The following is a 21,803-nucleotide window of genomic DNA, read 5'->3' as shown; positions in this document are numbered from 1 at the left end:
TTATATATTATTCGATTATGCAATTATTATTTTGTATTCTCATATACAGATTTTTTAGTCCTTACGAGAAGGTTTAAGATAAAAATAAACTTTTTCTCTTTCTCCTTTTTCCTTTCCCTCTTCCCTCTTTCTTTTTCCTTTTATCATCCTTCTTTCTTGACTTCTTTTCTCTTATCATCCTTTCTCTCTCTCTTTCCATACAGCGCAGCATCCATTATCGAATGCGCAGACTCTACATCTGCAACATCTCTCGGAAGGGATAATCTCTCTCGCTCAGTATTGAAAATTCGTACGACGCAAGTGATCCGCAACTATCAAACGACGTGATCTCACTGTAAATTCGAAGTGAATGAGTGAGTGAATTGCAATTGCAGAGATTACTAATAACATCGAATGGGATAAACGTGAAGGACCACGTCGTTTCGCATCTGCTCAGGTCGAGAGAAAGTCGCGGAGCGTTCGATTCGCACCACCGATGGCAGATCACGATAACGTTTACGACGACGAGGTAATTAATTAAGCTATCTGAATTTTGCCGTCATACGTTGCGTAATGTTTTGTGTATTTTTTTTAATTTTGCTCTTGTTTTAAATAAATAAATATATCTATTTGTTATTTTCCTCGATTTTTGTACGTCTATGAAAAGCAGATTTTCTTGAAAAAAATGTAGACGAAAAGCAATTGTATTCCATTTATTTTTTAACTTATTTTTTATAAGTTAATATTATTAACTAATTCTAGTGGATACTAAATAAAAACAGCTAAAAAATGTTGCTGCGGTTTCGCAGCAACAAGTATTATCACGATGATAAGATAAATGAAAGATTTTCCACAAATGGATAATGAACGAAGTAAAGTTTCTTTTGAAAAAATATGTAACAACAGTTGTCATTACATTATGTGCTATTATTATATCATAATATCATTATATCATTATAAATTATTTGCAAATATTATGCTATTAGTTTATATAATAACGTGATCTTTTAATTCATGTACATATATTATACACTTACAAAATAATTTAGGAAAAATAATGTCCAATCAAAATTTAATTATCAGATTATCTTTTCTTTGAAGAGATTATATATGTTAGTTAAGTTAGTAAATTATTTGATACATTAAGAATTAAATAGAGAAATATTGATTTCAATTAATATAGATAAATGTGATACCGTTTGATACAATTTTAGATTGCTATTTAATAGCTATTTAACACTTTTATATATGTGTACTATTGTAAAGATGATTTTGATAAGTTCGATCTATAGTATCTATAATAATTTATCAAATTTCTACAACATGGAAAATTAGACTTGTCAAAATTAAACTTATTACTAAAAAAAAAATCCATTTTCTCAAGAGCACGACATTGATACGCGTTCGTCTCATAACTTGTTGACGCACAGCGCAGTACATCGCTTCTCTCTCTATCGATTTTAGCTACAGCAGCTGACTAGAATTCTAGCTCTTGCTATGCAACACAAGTCCCGTAATCGATTCTTTTATCTGCATGCCACTAGCGTTATGATATCAATAATCTTTAACAATTTTTTCAAGTATTAAATCCAAAAAACATGTTATGGGCATATTTATAGAGACGTTTGTATCCACAAGTTCCGTTCTCGTGAGCACTATTTCTCTCTCTCTCTCTCTCTCTCTCTCTCTCTCTCTCCTCACTCTCTCTTTCTTTTTCTCTCACTAAATTGTTCTGTCGATGATCTAATACTCATATTCTAATCTTCTTGTTACTTCTTTTATTTGTCAGCCAATACAAATCAAGACATCATAAAAAAGTATAAAAAAACATTTAAATTTTTCAAATATTTATGTTAATGTCATTAATATCATTTAAAAAACAAATTATTACAAATTAACAAATATATTATATGATATATACACACACACGCACACGCACACGTACACACACACATATATTTTTTAGATTAAATTGTAGAATTCTTTTTTTGTATTATAGAGAGTTCTCTGTATTATACGTATTTTGCGGGAAAATATATTCCGCACTTTAAATTAAAATTATTAATATTTTAATCTTGACATTATCGAGTGGAAATTTAGACATTTATTTTTAACTGTCATGTTAATGATCGATATTTTCTATATTGCAAATGTGGAAAGAAATTTAAAAATACATGACATACACAGCACAATGATCTGATTATTTGACATTAGCGTTAGTAAGAACCTTTGTGATAGGAGCTAGTTTCAGCCAACCCAAATCAAAGGAATTGGCGTGGGATTTTAATAGCGTTATTGGTGATCGTCGCGGTCTTAGCCCTTATTGTTACATCTGTCGCTTTGCTTACACCTCCCGATGACGGCCCCAGAGTACGAGGGACGCGGTTACGTCTCTCTGAGGTGAGTAGCAGACGATCTGTATTATATCAACATCCATAATTAAAATTAGTATCCGAGAAGATGTGAGAAAATACGAAGCCAAAGAATTTTCTCTGTCATTTTTGAATAAAATATAAAATAATATTTCTCTCCGTTTAAAAAAGATATTTTTGGCATTTTACGATTATGTGTGCATGAGAAATATATTTTGTACAAAATAAAATATATAATATATCTCTCTCTATCTATGTTCATTAATTAAATGTATCTTTGAAACACACTCATACATATATTGTTGGAAAATTTGGCTCAAATTTAATTTATATTGTATATCGTAAACAGTTCACACAAATTTTTAATTTAACATTATATGGGTATGTTAAATAACAACGCTAATATCTTGTTAATATTTCAATACAAAATAAAAACAAACTTCGTAGTAATTAAATCTTAGAGAAATAAATTATGTGTAAAATTAACATATTCTTAATGATAAAATTGACTTGGAAATATGACAATCTGTAATCACTCTTCTACTTCTATCGTATATAGAATAAAGTCAACATTTTTTTCTGTAAATTTTAATAGATAAAGCTTGTGTAATAAATAAAAAACATAACTGTCTAATAATATACTAATAATACGGAACACATTTATTGCGTAAAACTAAAAAGATGTGCACATTGTGTTATTTTTAAACTTCTTTTAGATGTCTTAATAATTTAACATTTGAATTAAATTAACACAGTAACGAAATGTTAAATTAACACATGAATGTATTTAATATTTAACACAAAACTTTTAACCGACATATTTTTTAACAAGAAAACACAAATTTTTCAACAGTGTATAATCATAAAATGCTGAAAATATCTCTTTTCGCACAAATCGTCACGTCTTCTAAAAATAAAAATAGAATAAACAGGATTGATTCAAGGATGCCCTTTTGCTTCTTAGGTGCTTTCCGGAGAATTGTCTCCTTTATTATTTAATGGCTCTTGGGCGAGTAATCGCCATATATGCTACCGAGATATTTGGGGCGGCATTTCTTTGTTGAATGTTTCGGATCCAAACATCGTATCGCGCAGTTTAATGCCAAATGAAACATTAGTGAGTGTTTACTTAAGAATACCATCAATCGCGCTATTTTTAGTTTAGTTGTCAAGTAATAAACATTTATAACTTTTCTTATGCAGAGACGACTGAATCCAGTAAAATTTTCTTTATCACCGGATCGTCAATATTTACTTCTTGCTCAAAACGTGAAGAAACTGTTTCGTTATTCGTATCTAGCACAGTACGTCATTTATGACATCAAGACACGGTCAGTGTAATTTTTATACATGTTTATATACATGAATGAAACATTTATTATTTATATAGATTTTTATAGATTATTTATATAGATTCATTTAATTTTAATTATAAACCTCCTTTAACGCATTACTAATTAAATTAAGTCTTCTTAAATTAAACGACATATGTGACGTTTAGGAATTTCTACAAATGGTTTTTTACAGAGAGTGCATAGCATTAACTCCTCATCCTGAAAAAGATGTTCACCCATATCTTCTACTAGCGCAATGGACTCCACTCAATGGACACGGACTTGTCATGGTACAAGACTACGATATTTATTATAGAACAAGTCCCATGAGCAATACCGGATATCGAGTAACAAGCACTGCGGTACCTGGTATATTGTCCAACGGCGTACCAGATTGGCTATATGAAGGTAAGGCGTAATAAGACTTTTATTCTGTCAAATTTCTGTATATGCGCATTTTGGAGATAATGATTAAAAAGGAAAGAGAATTAAATTAAATAAAAAAAGAAAGAGCACATTTTTGAAATTAAGAAAATATGAAAATAAAATTAAGAAAATGTATGTACTTGCAAAATTTGTTTTTTTTGTTAAAAAAATATGACAGTTAAAATTTTTATATTAAATATTTAATATATTAATGTGTTAATTTAACACATTGCTATTGCGTTAATTGAATTCAAATGTTAAATTATTAAAACAACTGAAAAAATATACAATTAACACAATGTTCACATATTCTTAATTTCACAATATTTTGTATTATTAGTGATAGAATTTATCTGTTAAAATTTATAGGAAAAAAATGTTGATTTTATTCTACAATAGGAATGAGAATAACTATAAATCATCAATAAGATTTTTTCAAGTTTTATTATTAAAAATATGTTGATTTTACACAAAAATTATTTTAAATTATTATGAACTTTTTGCATTCATTTTGTGTTGAAATATCAATATAAAACTTATGTTACCATTTAACATATCTATATTAACATTTTCGAGTGAAGCAAGATTTGGTTTATGACATCATTAATCGTTCTCAGAGCGATCAAAAATTTGTGTGGATTGTTTGAGACATGTGAAATATGTTAAATTTAAGCTAAATTTTCCAACAATTATGATGTTTAAAATGAATAAAAATAATCACAATTTATTACTTCAATGCTATTTACAGAAGAGATATTGCATAGCGGAGAGGCAATCTGGATGTCGCCAGATGGTCATATGATGCTTTATGCTTCATTCAATGATTCTCTAGTAGAAGAAATGCACATTTCATGGTTTGGAGAGGGAAATAAGGCCCTATATCCTGACATACGATCATTACGGTATCCTAAGGTACGCGATAAATTAGATAAAGAAATTATTATAATATTTTAATAAAATTAAATTTTTTATACTTTTGCTTTTATTAATAAAATAAGATAAAAAAGAGAAAGAATGCTATCTTTTAGTATTGTTTTATTTTCTAGCCTGGAACGCCAAACCCTTCGGTACGATTATATGTTGCTGATTTAGTTGACCCAAAAAATATTCGTACAAAAGTAGTGAAACCACCGTCTATCATCGAGCATATGTAAGTTTATTTATGTGTTTTAGAATAAATACTAATTGAGAAAACTAGCAAAGAATAACCAAGGCACGATTATCGATGTGCGAACTTTTTGTTGTTAGATTTTAGTGACAAACATGCATTAAAAATGTATGTTTTGAATCGGTTTTTGTTCAATCTTCAACATTGTTAACAAAATATAAAAATTAGTTTTCTATTAAAAACTTTAACCTGAGCAATACTGGTTGCTACGATCTAAATTCCAAATTAAAATCAAATAAGTGACAAGTGATATTGAGGATCGACTTATCAAAATCCATGCCGGTGCATGCCGGTCGATCACGTCACTGTCACGTACATATCTGATGTCAGTCCACTCCGCACTAACGTATTGATGAAATGATATAATGATATTATTTCGAAACTTGCCAATCACAGTCACTTAAGAAGAATAACTGCGACTGGCCAGATACAAAATCACTGATGCAATCATAGGCATAGGAAGTATAGATTGCATATATTTTATGTAAGCAATTCGTGCGCCAAAATTAAAAAAAGAAAGCAATGTTTTGGAAGTATATTTATAATTTTTTTTTTAATTAGAGAAAAATTATTCCTATGGTAACTGTTAGAAAAAGTTGATTCTTTTTTTTCATTTTTGTTTATTTCATTCTTATTCTATAATTATTATAATATCAAAGATTTAGAATCAATAAAGATTGGAGGTATGCAATGGCCTTTCGTTTATAATCAAAAGGACTAAACGATATTAAACGCACGAGCAAAACCTCATACACGTATATAGAAGTGATTTACTTCTTTGTCATCAAAAAAATTCTAACAGTAACTATAGTCCTATATTTGAAAAAGAAAATCCAACCTTCTGAAACATTGCTTTTTTTTCTAATTTTTTGAAACATTTGCTTAACATATTTGATTTATTTGATAAACGCAGTTTATATTTCCTATGTCTATGGATATAATCGATTTCTTTTTTTTCTTCTTTTTTTTATGTTAGACAAGTTCTCCACTATTCCAAATGTATGATGAAAGTCGTACTTTGCAGGTTTAAGCTATTCTTTTGCCACTTAATGAACAACATTTCGCAAATAAATTTTTTAATCGAGCGAAATTTTATTGTCTAAAATTTCAGCTCTATCTCATTGTCAATCAAATTCATGATTGGCCTCGAATCTGTGATTTGTTATGTTCAAAATCTGTGATGTATTTTGACAGTTGTCGTTTTGATGTTCCGAAAAAGAATTTTTGCGCGAATCCTTAGAGATTGAGTCTTTTCGTTTGACAAAATCACGTAGTTTATGAATATGATATATGATATATGATAATCTCGTGTCAAGATCGCAAAATACTTATTTAAATTGTTCGAAAAGGGTTGGGATGTATGATATTGTAAAGAATGAATGCGGTTCCTCCTGCTCGTTTTTTTTTTTTTTTTGAGACAGCTCTCAATTGATTTTTGCAAATAAGACTTTTAAATTCGCGAATAGCATTGAAAATGTAAGCCAGGGGATAAATGTTGTTTAGGAAGATGTCTATTATTAATTCCAAATTTTTTTGATGGAATCTTTGATGTGATGAATATAAAAATACTTGCTCCACCAAGCCATGATTACTCCTCTTTTATGGCATAGTGGATGATTAGATTTAAAATTCAAGTATCTCTCAAAGAAGAATTTATGATATACTCAATATAATCAAATTCTATTAAATTATTATTTACACGACGTCCGGGAAATTGAGTTTATTGTCTATTCCTTTTTCCATAAACTGTAGTCTTGGATGAAACAAGTTGTAGGTATTAAAACTTCTGTGAACATTGAAGAAGAAATTACCAAAACTCTATCATCTACATATTTATAATAAAAAGGCAAATTAAAAGAAATGTATCTAATGGCTTTGTTTTTTAACAATGATTCTGTAAAATAATATCTACAATGATATAGGAGATAGCAAAGAGTCCGCCATGGAAACTCCGAACGTTTGTTGATATATTTTCTTTTGTTAAAAGTAAAATATGTTTTAAGTATAAAACGAATTGTCATCAGGAGTTTATTTCAAAAAATATTACATTCTTCTTTTCCAAAACACTATTTAAATCTAAGTTTAATGGTCGTAAAAAAGAGACGACATCCACAACAATAGCAATTTAAATTAATCTATGTATGTGCTTGACAGTTTTTGAACTAATTAAAGCTATTGGAGAACTTGCCTAAGATAAAAAAAAGAAAGAAATTTATTATTTATATCAGTGATTTTGGACCTGGCCAGTCGCAACTATTCTTCTGGAGTGACTATGAATAACAGATATTGGAATTATATCATTGCATCATTTCATTATTATATTAGGACCGAATAGATCACTGATGGATACGCATGTAACAGTGACATTGTCGACCGGCATAGACTCTATTTGGGTTTTGATGAGTTGTTCCTCAATATCACTTGCCACATATCAATTTTGAGATTTAGATTGTAGCAAAATCGGTATTGCGCAGGTTAAAGTTTTTAATGGGAAATTGATTTTTATATTTAATGTGAAGCTGAAAAAACGGTTTGAAACCTACATTTTTAATACATACTTTTCACTGAAATCTAATAACAAAGATTGCTGTATTATTAAAATAAATAATTTTCATTCCAAGACAGATAAAATTACTTTTAATGCATCTTACTGTGTAAAATTGTCTGTTAACTATGTATTAAATGCAACGATTTAAGAAAATGGGTTACTAAAAATTTATACTAAACACAAAAAATGTTAACATTAATTAATTATATATATATATATATATATATATATATATATATATATATATATATGAAGTGATTTTATGTCATTACTTATGAAGTGATTCACCCAAATTTTCAAAATTTTTTCCGATTATGCTGAAATTTACACAAATTGTAGTCCTATCAAAATTGTTGCTCAAATCTTTTGGCTCGCGACCAATGGGCTCTATTACCTCTATTAATAGAAGTTTGAATTTTTATCATTTGGGCTGTCATATTTAACACATATCTCTCATATATTAAATATATAAAATACTGTTAAATAAAAAGGGAAATATAGTTTCAACGATGTTATTTCTGATCATAATACAATCTAAAAACTCTAATACAAATTTTAGCCATTATATAATCATTATATAACCATTTATAGCAATTATATAATCATTTTTCTAGATATAATTTCTCAAAAATCTTAAATAAATTTTGTTTTGAAAAAAAAAATGATTTTATAAGATTAAAGAATGTTAAAAAGATCTTTCGAAACCACTACCTGTTTTTAAAAATCAGAATAGTTTACTGAAACTTATTGGAATTTGAAGTTAAAGGCGACAACTTAAAAAATAAAAATTTAATCCTGTTAATAGATATATATATATATACAATCTTATTATAAATTAAATTGTATATCTTATTATATCTAAATTATCTTTCTTGTCAGGGATCATTACTTCACAACTGCTTCTTGGGTATCTCTGACAGAAGTCTGTATAACGTGGTTGACGCGCGCCCAGAATCTTTCATTGGTGACTATCTGTAAGAGTCCAATGTGGCACTGTCAGGTTCGTAAGTACCATCTTTTTTGCTTATATAGAATGTACCTAAATAAATCAAAGTATCCATACAAACTAGAATGATTGGCTTTCGATATCATTTTCGATCAAGCAGAACAAAATTATGACCACAAATGATCACGAATGATATTTATATGTATAATCTATATAAGATCTTTGATTACTTGATAGAGTAATATTTTCATAAACATATATTATAGAACATAAAAATATATTATAGAATCATTTTATTATATTACATATTATACACATATATATATATATATATATATATATATATATATATATATATATACATACATATATTATACATGTATGCAGATACACACGCAAAGCTTTAATTACGACATAATAAACAAATGAAATTAACATATGATGTAGACATTTTATATTAACAATAAAAACATATCATTACCATATGCATAATAAAATTTAGATATTTTTCCAGATATATGTATAATACAATGTTGTAATATAATTATAAAAAAGACTTATTTTTATATTTCATTGCTATCTCTTTTATATATATATATATATATATATATATATATATATATATATATAATATAATATAAAATTATAATTAACATCAACAAATATTACTTTCCATATTTATAATAAAACTCATGACGCGTTTCTTTAATAAAAATTTCTTTTGTATTATTTTTTTACAAATAAAATTACCTTTCTTACATATATATTTCTGTAATTTTATTTTTATAATATACAAAGTCTTTATAATTAAGCTTGCTTCTAACAGCTTCGAAATTAATAAGTTTGACAATCTTTTATTTTTTAATAGTTATATATTTTATATTAAAAAACACAAACATATTTCATTTAAATAGGTTAAAATGTTAAGATATATAAGTAAATTATTTTAGGAAATACAAAAGATAACGAGCGAGGGTCACGGATGGGTGGATACTCCTCCGGAAGCTCCTCTCTTTTCAGCAAATGGTAGCAGTTACGTTGCGATAAGTCCTGTAAAAGATGGACCGGCGGGATATTACAAGCATATAATCTGGAATAATCTGCTCCGAAGAAAAGTAGTGCCTTTGACTCATGGGAAATTTGAAGTTGTCAAGATTTTAGTATGGGACCAAATAAATAATACTATGTAAGCTACATTAAAAGTAAAATCTATTTCCAATCAAATAAATATATTTTGTTAATTTGAATTTTTTTCCTTAAATATATTTGTTTTCAAAAATGTTTTATTATATTAAATAAATTATTATAGGCATGTAATAAAAATTATAATTCTTAAAATACATTATTTAAAAGATTAATGTGTAAAAAAATATTAATTTAAAGATAAAAAATTATGATAAAACTCTCGAAGAAAGGCCTATACGCCGATGACTTTGACCTTGACATATGTTGTCAAGGACATGATCCTAACTAACTTTTCCTTATAAATTTAATCGGCGGTCTCTTATAGTTTTCAAGATATGCGATTTCAAAGTTTTACAGTTTTAATGCATTTTTTGTTATAAAATAAGAAAAAATTAAGTTTGTTTATGTTGTATTTGTGTAGAGCAAACGTGAAAAAAGTGTTTGTTTACATTTTCAGAGACAAAACTTCTTGGCTTTTTCCACTTTCCACGCAAAGCGAGGTTCAACGCAAATCTGTGTCTAATTTTTTGATAGTGGAGCCCCTCCGTGTGAGGAGCGAAACATACTGCCTCCACGCATATATTGTTAATGCAAAATGAGGTTTCGCATAGGTTTTCAACTTTCCACGCAAAGTGAGGTTAAACGCAAACTTATGTGTTTAATTTTTTGATAGTGGAGTCTCCTCGTAGGGAGGAGGGGAGACGTACTGCCTCCACACATATACTTTTTAATGCGAAAAAAGGTTCCATATGAGTTTATAACTTTCCACTTTATATTTACATATTAAATATATGCGTAGAAATAATATGTTCCGCCCCCTCCTCTGCGGGGGGCTCCAGTATCAAAAAATTAGACACATAGATTTGCGTTGAACCTCGCTTCGCGTGGAAAGTGGAAAAATCCAAGAAGTTTCGTTCCCGGAAATGTAAACAAATACTTTTTTTACGTCTATTCTACACAAATACAACGTAAACTTTATTTTTCCTTATTTTATAACAAAAAATACATTAAAACTGTGAAACTTTAACATTAAATATCTCAAAAAGAGACCGCCGATTAATTTAAGGAAAAGTTACTCAGGGCTATGTCCTTGACAACATATGTCAAACTCAAAGTCATCGGCCCTTCGTAGGCATATAGGTTCTTCTCCGAGAGTTTTACCAAAATTATTTATTAAAATAAAAAAACTGTTTTTTTAACAAGCAGTAAAAATTAAAAAATATTTTTTTAAAAGAATTTAGTATAATAAAAATAAAAAAGTAATTGTTTTTTATTTACAAATAAAAACATGCTTTGTTTTTATTTTATATTTTACTAATTCAAATATTTATTACTTTATTGAAATAACTAATTCCTTTGCAAATATTTAAATACATATTTTTTTAATCAAAAAAGATTTTTTTTAGAAAATTTTTTTCAGTATAATAATCTATTAGTTAATTCACTATTCTTGTATATTATTAAAGAAAAGAGATTAATGCGATTTAACATAAAAAGATGCGCTTTATTTCAGATATTTTATCGGTATTCCATCTATGAGACCGGGCCAGAGACATCTCTATCGTGTGAGTTCCATTGTTCCTCGTTCAGGATCGCCTTTGCATCCTGCTATATGTCTCACGTGCACCGTCTCATCCGATATGACTAACGATGAAAGCGAACATCGGACTAGTTCTTCGAATGCTCGTCAGAATCCAAACGAATGGCATCAGGATCACTATGAGAGTCAAACCGATAATATCGACAATAAGGAAAATCGTCAAGCAAAAGATACTTCCAAAAGGAACAAATCAAAAAACAAGAATATTTTAAGTGAGTTCTAACAAGATTATTCTTCTTATTAAGACAATATGGGCATTGCAAATGTTTTGATTCGTAGCTTGATTAGAAATAGGATATTCACCTTATGGCAGTCGCATGAATTTTAATAAGTTTGATATTTATGATGATGTTTAGCTCATTATTAACATTTATTAGCAATTCTGTTACTTTTTATTTTTCAAATATGTAATATGTTTGATGCTGTTATTAAACACTTAGCTTATTTGTTGTATATGCCAATTCTGCACATATTGCATGTTAATTTTTATAATTGTAATCTTAATTTTTTTCATACCACGAAAGCTTATAAGCGCGGTCGTGGAAATTATTTGATAATAAAATTATAAATGTTGCTTATATTTATTTTACACATACATCCCCGTACGCTCATATTTGACTTCGGTAGCGCTTACTTATCTTTTTGCTATCACAACTGAAACCTCAATTAACACTTTGCACATTGCAAGTAGCACAAAAAATGATCTCTTTATTTATTATTTACAGAAGACTATCGTCCACATTACAGTACATGTAATATTAAATTGGTAAATAATTTCTGACATTCTACTATATTTATTCACTATGATGCGGCAACACATTTATTTCGCACGCAATTTAGAAACGTAGCATCTATTTTCTTGAAATATGAACTAAAAAGTTTCATATTTCTCTTACTTTGCTTTAACGATATCTTTCCTAATTCGAAAATTTTGTAGAAGTTTTTTAATTAGCTTTTCGTATTATACATATATAGAGTGTTCCAAGTTAATGAAACTTCAGAAAATTGAATTTGGAAAAAAAGTTCCTATAAACATAGATCTGGAAATGCTTTGTTAAAAAGTTAAAGAGAATAAACTCCCTGCAAGTACAATTATAGTTATGATCAAAATTTAATAAAAACATGTTTGCAATTGCAATGTTTGCAGTTATGCATAAATATAGTATTTACATAAAGATCATCGGAAAATAGTTCTTTTCAAATTTTTGATTTTTTCGTTATTTTGAGTGTTCTTATCAGAAAATTAAATAAAATTGATACAATTTAGTTTGTTATTTAATTATCCATCAGATTTATTTTATTACTTTTTTCAAATAAAAAATTTTCAAATAATTTTTAAAAATCAAAAAAACATGATTTGTCGAAGTTTATTAGCTATAACTTTTTAACGTTTCCGCACGTTATGTTTATCGGAACTTTTTTGTTCCAAATTCAATTTTCTACAAGACCCTGAAATTTCATTGACCTAACCTGGAATGTCCTATATAAATCTTTATATAGCGTGTCTTTAAACTGGCGATAAATATTTTAATCATAAATTCTGTAACATTTTAAGACAAAATATCTAATACGAAAGTGTCAAGGCTATAGTAGTTGTGAAATGAGAAAAATTTAAAGATCACGAATAACAGAGCTAGAATTTTGCGCGGTCAGGAATGGATATATGTATGCTAATTTATCCACAAATTTAATCTCAAAAAATATTTTTATAAATCAATCTCATTGTGAAGATAGTTAAATATGACGGTTGACAGATATTAATATCGATATATTGAACGATAAAATAAAAACATTTTAAATTGATCTTATGATTTATTACGGATAAACAGAAATAAATTCTTAATAAAGCTCTTGAATATTTTTACAATAATTTCACTGTAATTATGTCAAAGGCATTTGATTCATGGAAGCACTTTTACCATAGCAATACTTTACTGGCCATTTTACCATCCCTGAAAATTCGCAAAATTCTAGCGATCTTTAAACTTTCCCATTTGAAAATTATTATAACCTTTTCGTAATAGAATTCTCGTCTTGAAATGTTACAAAGAATTTGTCATTAAAATATTTATCGTCAATTTAGAGGAACCCTGTATATGTATGTATGTATGTACATATATGTATATTGGGTTATTACTAACCAGAGAGATAATATGACATTCTTCTTTCTTTCTTGAAAATGAAGATACAAAGCCATTCTAAACAGGATAAGGTCAGCGTTTATAGGATTAAAAAGACAATTAGATTAAAAATCTGTATAAGGATTCTATTAGTACGTATATTTTGATGAAAAATTGCTTGAGAATAAAACTTGCTATGTACATATTTTTCAACCATTATATCACATATTTCTGCTATATAATGGTTATTGTTCTCGACATTAGTACTTACACACTTATATACTTACATATAGTTTTTAATGTTTCTTTTTGCCTTCTTATACGATACCAACCAATATTTTTAAACATTTAATAATGTGTATAAATTTTATACATGCTAAACGCGCGCTAGTCAAAGTCTTATGATTGTTCGCACCATGCGTGTACAGTGTCAATAATGTTGTATCATTTATGTGCTTCAGATGTGTTTAGCTCAGAACTCTTAAAGGATCTTATCGCGCAATTTTTTACATAAAAAAAGATGATCAATTTTTTTCTTAATATTTTATCATTATCATCAGAAATATGCTAATTGTGCATGATTAAAAAATTGGAAATACAATGCAATATATAATATTTTTTTTCGTTACAATGAAGATTTGAGATTTTTATAAATGTGCATTTAAAATATTTGGTGTGATTTTAATTCAACTATTTTTTATTTTTTTAGAATACATGTCATTTTATTGACTCGAATGTGATATATTAAATTATACATGAGAAATTAAAAAAATGATTGCAAATCGAAATAATTATATTAATAAATATTTGCCTCTCTTAAAATTTGAATTTCTCTAAAAGTCTATCGTGCTCGTGGATATTAGATAATTTATAAATGACAGTGTTTAATGTTCAATTAGTTGTTCTATATATAATATATATAATATATTATTAAAGTATTCATGATTAAAATGATACTTAAACAATACCAATGTCGAGCAAAATCACTCTAAAAGAAATAAAGATTCATTTGTAAGATCATCTTATAATTCTTCATATCCAAATTAAAATTAAAGGGACGATAGAAAAATTATGCTTGGGATATCCTTTGTTGCGTGCATAGGGTCCTGTTAAGAGGCTACCTGGATTTTTTGGACTATTGTTGTCCTGCCACACAGTCACGTCCTTTCCTTTATAGAGATTTCTTAACAGCCGGCTTTATTGGTAATCCACGACAATAATACTGATGCCTGATGCCGATGGTGCGGCATTCTCGAATCTCCAGCCTCCTTCTTTTGTACCATTTTCTTGCCGTCTTAAGTGTGTGAGTGCTGACAGAGAGAAATGGACGGTACCCACGAGTAATCAATCAGGTAGAGACAGTACGCAGCTAAACAATATTTGTTAGTTGACAATATACCGAATGTTCCTCAATAAATGTACTTCATTGCAACTGTAAATTTTTTGATCGATTTAAAATTTATTTTTTTCGTCAGCGAAAATATCGAGAATGATTATTATGATAATGATAATGATTATTAACTTTTCAATTTTTAATTTTATTATATATTCAATTAAACTCCCATCTAAAAATCTATTAAAGCAAAATTTATTTAAATATGATTTTATATTTCATCTTTCTTTGTTTCTTTAAAATTTTTAAAATCATCTTTAGTTTTTCAATTGCTCATATAATGTTGAAAAATTTGGATTAAATTTATATTGCATGTCCCAAACGGTTCATACAAATTTTTGTGTCAATTTAACATAATGTGGTTATGTTAAATAGTGACACATAACATTGTATTAATATTTTAACACAAAATAAATGCAAATTTCATAGTAATTTAGAAAACATTTTGTGTAAAATCAACATATTTTTAATAATAAAATTAACTTGGAAATATATTATTGACCGTCTGTAATCACTTTCATTCCTATTGTAGAATAAAATCAACATTCTTTTTTTTTTGTAAATTTTAACAGATAAATTCTATCACTAATAATATGGAATACATATATAAATATACAAGTATATCTATTGTGTAAAACTAAAAATATGTGTACATTGTATTAATTGTACACTTTCAGTTGTCTTTCAGTTGTTTTAATAATTTAACATTTGAGTTGAATTAATAGAAGAGCAATATGTTAAATTAATACATGAATGTGTTAAATATTTAGCACAAAAATTTTAATTGGCATATTTTTTAACAAGAATACACATTTTTCAACGGTTTAGGAAAGCTTTAAATGTCTTGACATTTTTGCAAAGAAAAAAATCAATTCTAAATTAATCAAACAATGCACAGTTCGAAGAAATTGCTTTTAAGGGATATTCTGTATATTTTCTCTGTATACAACGACGTGTTGCATGTATGACATGTATGGATGACATACAGCGCGGATGTATATTTGAATGTGGGGAACGCTAGAGTATATCCAGAATCTATATTGTAGGTGTGTACAAATATATATATGGATATGTACGACATACACACACATATATATATGTATATATAAATATATATATATATATATATATATATATATACATATATCTTTTAAATGATCTGATGCCTGGAATTGCGCGCGTAATTAGTCGTTTTACCACTCGTCCGATATGCGTACGGGATGCATGATTCTATTATTTGACTTTGATACTTTTTTGTACTTCTAGAGAATGGCGATCCACCGTGTCAGTATCACAACGCAATCTTCCCATCCAAAGGCCTCGATTATTTCGTTCTCGAGTGTCTTGGACCTGGTATACCCACGGTAGCTCTCTACAAAACGGAGATGCCTATGCCGCGACTCATCATGATATTACAAAACAATACATTGTTACGCGTAAGTTAAGTTTCAAATTATTCCGTGAGTTTTTATTCCGCGAAGTATATTCTTTTTAGAGGCGTTTGTCGAATTTTGTACAAGCTGTATAAATACAATAATATATTTTCAATATAGTTTATGGATGTGTGTATTTATTATAGGAAAGAGTGGCGAGCATTGCACTTCCGCAGGTAAAAACATTTCCTGTACAAATAAGCGGTGGTTACAACGCTCAGGTGAGATTGCACTTACCACCTGGGCTTCGAGAAGATGAAATTACGCGCTATCCGTTGGTTGTTCAAGTGTAAGTAATTTTTACTTACACATTGTAGTTTATTATTGTGTTTATTATTGTAAACAACAAATTTTGAGTAAACTCGAAAAAATTTAACTCTTTAAGAATATATGTAAAGGGTGATTCAAAACAATCTGATATCCTTAAAATATCATATTCTTGAATGAATTCTGAGATGATTTTTCCTTTTACAAAATTTTATCCGAAGCTTAGTTTTTGAGTTATAAATGAAAATAGTTAACTACTTACGAGTGCGGTACAACGGCAAGCAGGGCCGGTGCAACACCGTCATAAGTCTCACTTCACAATTTTACAATAAATATCTTTTATAATGGAATTTTATGCCTTAATTTGTGTGGAAATTGATATTTGCGAGTGATAATAAAATACTGCAATAAAAACAATAATGTTTCTAGTGATATTGTGAAATACTGAAGCTAGTTTTGTGACACGTTGCGTCGTCCTTGCTTGCCCGTCGTACCAAACTTGTAAGTAGCTATTTTCATTTATAAGAAAACTCAAAACTAAGAAATCGCTTTGGACAAAATTTTGTAAAAGGAAAAATCATTTTAGAATTCACTCAAGTCATATGACATTTCAAGATCAGGTTGTTTAGAATCACCCATATATTAAAACATTAACAAAAGCATGACTATTTCGTAGGCTATTCTACTATTTCTTCTAATTGTAAGTATCTGTTCAAAACCTGTGCAAAATTCTTTTAACAATTTAAAGGAAATTTAAAGGAAATTTAAAAGAATTTATTTAATTGTTTCTTATGAAAAATTGCGCATTATAAAACTTCTTGACAAGGAAAAAATATTGCAAGCAAAATGAAAGTTTTTACATGAATTAACAAAAGTAAATAATTCTTATATTTAATTTTAAAATGTCGCCAGTAGATAAATTAATAGACAAGTGTTTATACGACCAAACTGGCAATTTATTGTTTGATTGTTCTATCACTGATAGAACAATCAAACAATAAATTGCCAGTTTGGTCGTATAAACACTTGTCTATTAAAAGTAAATAATATTTAACAAAATTAATAAATATTTGTGTAAAACTTAATTTAGATGCTTATTCATTTAAAAATTATGTACTAAAAATTGCAGCAAAATACTTATAGTAACCCAAAATCTTTCTGTAAATTACTTTTTTATTTTTTACAAATAATTTCAGGAAATATTCACAATCAAAAGTTTTTGCTATAAATTAAGAAAACTTTTAATTACAAATATTTTTCTTCAAAGACATTAAACACATTTTTTTATTATACTTTAACTTTTTTTATAATCTAGATTTATTTATTTAATTTTCCAAACAGTATAAATGTAAGAAATATGTTTGCTTTTTTAATTTTGAGTTTCTTGTAATATAGTTTTGTAATAGTTTATGTAATTTAATTTTAAGTTTTTTGTTATACTCAAAACATCCTTAAATTCTGTCAGGGAGCAGTTTAATCTATAATGATTCTTTTATTTATATTTTTTATTATAAAAGAAGCTATATACATAGAGGGTCAATCGAAAAGTTTCGGGTCTTGTCAAGAATACAATATTTTTTGAGGCAAAATAATATTTATTTTTCAACATAATATATTTTCAGCTCAATATATTTACTCTAACATTTCTCTAAGCCTTTCATGCCTTCGATGAAATAATCTGTCTAAATCCAAAAAATTGCCATTTACAGCAAGTGTATAGTGATGAACTCAAGTTTCATCAACAATAATAAAATGTTGCAATCATTTTCATTTTTATTACGTTTAAAACGCTCAAGACCCTCTTTTGAAATGTCTATTCAAACACATTTTTGATCCACGGTCAACAAACGTCATCGCGCGCTTTCACTTTGAAAAACTATCATAGAAAAACTAAACGTCATAATAATTTGAAAATTAAGTAGTAAACGTTTGTCAGAGCCATCTGTCAATCTTTTATACAATTGTGATACAAATCTTTTTTGCTCAGACCGAAATTTTTCAATTCCAAAAATTCTTGTATATGCATATACATATACATATATATACAGGGTATCCAGCGTCATCCGTCGTATGCAGATAAAGCAGGTAAAACTGAGGAGAAAAGCCCTGTACCATTTTTTTATAACACTTAATAAGAGAGTTATTATCGAGTAAAGTCTGGCCAATCATCGCCGATCTTTAACCAGACGCACGTCAGTGAGGTGCTGTAATCAGCTGAGCGCTCACGCACACAGCCACATGCCAGACGCGCGACTCATTGACGTGCGTTCAATTAAAGATCGGCACTGAATTGCCAGACTTCACTCAATAATAATTTTTATTAAGCATTATCGAAAAAAATAGTACAGGACTTTTCTTCTCAGTTTTATCTGCTCTATCTGCACACGATGGGTGATACGATTGACACCCTGTATGTATACATATATGTATATACATATATATATATTTTTTTTTCTTAAATTAATAAGATTACTGGTGCAATTACTGATCAATTTATGCGGTATGATTAGATATATATAAATCGTAATCTATTTAATTTGCTCATAATTGATTTAGAATTTAGAATATTATATGTATAAAACAAGCAATATTTTCATATTATGTTTTTCTTTGATTAATTTATTTATTGAATAATTTATTCACTAAATATAAATTAGATATAAGGAATCATTTCATTTTTCATTTGTAGAATGTCTAATTTTTTTTTTTTACAGATACGGTGCTCCTGGATCGCAACTAGTCACTGAAATGTTTAAAGTGGATTGGAACACGTATTTAGCTAGTCGGAAAAATGTGATTGTCGCACAGATCGATGGCAGGGGAAGCGGAGGACAGGGCTATAAATTGCTTCATGAAGTTTATTATCGACTAGGTTCCGTAGAAGTGGCTGATCAACTCGAAGTCACGGAGTAAGCACGATATTGATTTTATGCTTCACAGATTTTGCCTCTTAAACTCATATATTTTAGTCATTTTTATTCTTACGATAAATAAAATTTCTTGACAATATATATTGCTTATAAAACACCGGTTTCTAGAAAATTCTTTTTATAAAATTTATGAAATTAAGTTACACACAGACACACACACACATACACATAAACACAATATTCCTAATACTAAATATATTTGTGATATTTATCCAGATACTTACGAGACTCGTTACACTTTGTGGATAAACGAAGAGTCGCTGTTTGGGGATGGAGTTACGGCGGTTTTGTTGCTGCTCTCGTCCTGGCTCATCCAAAGCAAAATGTATTTCAGTGCGGAATAAGCGTCGCGCCTGTCGTCTCCTGGGAACTTTACGGTAACTGTGGCTCGCTATACTAAAGTCGAAATTTTTCTAAGAATATCTCTGTTTTTTCTTTTCCTGGTGACTTCTTATTTTCACATTATTATTGCTCAGATTCCGCGTACGCCGAGAGATACATGGGATTACCGAATGTAACGTCCAACTACAAAGGCTATGCCGAATCCAACGTTTACGACAAAGTTGAATATCTACACGATAAGATGTTTTATTTGGTACATGGAACTGCAGATGACAACGTCCAATTCCAACAGTCCATGGCGCTTGCCCGTCATCTCGCTAAAAAAGGCATACTTTTTCGACAGCAGGTATTTTATTACATTTCTTTTTCACAAGACACATTGTATATATTCTTTATTCTTCTTTGAGTCAAAATACAGAAACATCTTTTTCAAATTAACTTTAACGTAAGCTTTAATTGATATGATATTTATATTAGTTATATTGCAAATAATTAATTAATATTAAATTAATTAAAATAATTAATTAAAATTAAATAAATAAACTACATTGTTGCAAAATTTGTGTTTTTTGTTAAAAAATATGCCGGTTAAAATTTTTATGTTAAATATTTAACACATTTATGTGTTAACTTAATATTGCTGTTGTGTTAATTGAACTCAAATGTTCAACTCAAATATTAAAACAGTTGAAAAAAAAATGTAAAAATAACACATTGTGTATATATTTTTAATTTTACACAATATTTTTAATTTTATAGGAAATTTTAATTTTACACAATGTTTCATATTATTATGACAAGATTTATTTATTAAAAATTACAGAAAAAGATGCTGATTATATTCCACAATCGGAATGAAAGTGACTGTAGTGACATTCTCAGACTGTCAATAACATTTTTTTTTAAGTTTTTTTAATGTTGATTTTACACAAAATTCATTTTAAATTACTATAAAGTTTGCATTTATTTTGTATTAAAATATTAACATTTATTAGTGTCACGATTTAACATATCAATGTTATCATAAAAATTTGTGTTATTTGATACATGTTAAATTTGAGCCAAATTTTCCAACAGTGTAAATGTAATAGAGAAATTATGAACTTGCAACTTGAAAGTGTGCATTTTTTTATTAATGCATAGGTCTATCCGGATGTAAGTCATACTTTAGCGGGTGTTAAAGGGCATTTGTATCTTTCGATGGAGCAGTTCTTGGAGGATTGCTTTCAAAAACAAGTACCTGTTGACACAAAAGCCGGACTCGGCAGTGGCGGTTCCGGTGGCGTGTATTAATATTAAGAGATATAGATAAATATTGCGTACAGGAAAAAATATCCACACGAATTGCATAAAGTTGCGTAAAGAAAAAAAAGGAAAGAGAAAAAAAGAAAAAATTGTGAAAATCTAAACATCTCCAAATTGTGTTCCGTTTAATAGAATATATACAGAGGATATGCGTGTGGCCCATCTTTTTGTACTCCAACATTCGAAATTATGGAATGAAATGAGAAGTATGTATCATCCAGTGCGCGACTTATAATGCGTTTACACCAGTTAAAAAAGAAGCACGCATCAATCATCCTATCAAATAAATCGTCTGTGAAAAAGATTCAATTAATATTTATTTAAACAATACCTTGATAAAAATATCTAAGGATGAACAATAGGTAAGAGATTGATAAAACAAAAATTGTCCATGTAAAGAATGAGAAATTATGAACTCTCTCAAATGATATGAGCTCTCTCAAATTGTCACGCTT

The 21,803-nt window shown here is 28.2% G+C and overlaps 1 protein-coding gene across 2 annotated transcripts; it reads left to right on the top strand.

Annotated features, from left to right (window-relative positions):
* Window positions 1-267: 267 nt before the first annotated feature.
* On the top strand, window positions 268-21,652 carry LOC126854505 (inactive dipeptidyl peptidase 10). Of its 2 annotated transcripts, none has more exons than XM_050601341.1 (16): window positions 268-508; window positions 2,221-2,379; window positions 3,316-3,468; window positions 3,555-3,682; window positions 3,879-4,093; window positions 4,860-5,023; window positions 5,158-5,261; window positions 8,707-8,827; window positions 9,724-9,959; window positions 11,472-11,770; window positions 16,338-16,507; window positions 16,651-16,793; window positions 19,486-19,680; window positions 19,918-20,078; window positions 20,178-20,389; window positions 21,187-21,652. In XM_050601341.1, exons 1-16 carry the CDS (start codon window positions 476-478, stop codon window positions 21,334-21,336), a joined length of 2,643 nt encoding a protein of 880 aa, XP_050457298.1. In that variant the 5' UTR covers window positions 268-475; the 3' UTR covers window positions 21,337-21,652. The 2 variants fall into 2 exon arrangements, with proteins under 2 accessions (XP_050457298.1, XP_050457297.1); XM_050601340.1 differs by having other exon boundaries at window positions 2,218-2,379.
* Window positions 21,653-21,803: the final 151 nt, after the last annotated feature.

This window comes from Cataglyphis hispanica, chromosome 14, assembly GCF_021464435.1.
Source record: "Cataglyphis hispanica isolate Lineage 1 chromosome 14, ULB_Chis1_1.0, whole genome shotgun sequence".
NCBI lineage: Eukaryota > Metazoa > Arthropoda > Insecta > Hymenoptera > Formicidae > Cataglyphis > Cataglyphis hispanica.
Note: the sequence above shows the minus strand (reverse complement) of the source record. Positions and strands in the feature narration are given on the sequence as shown.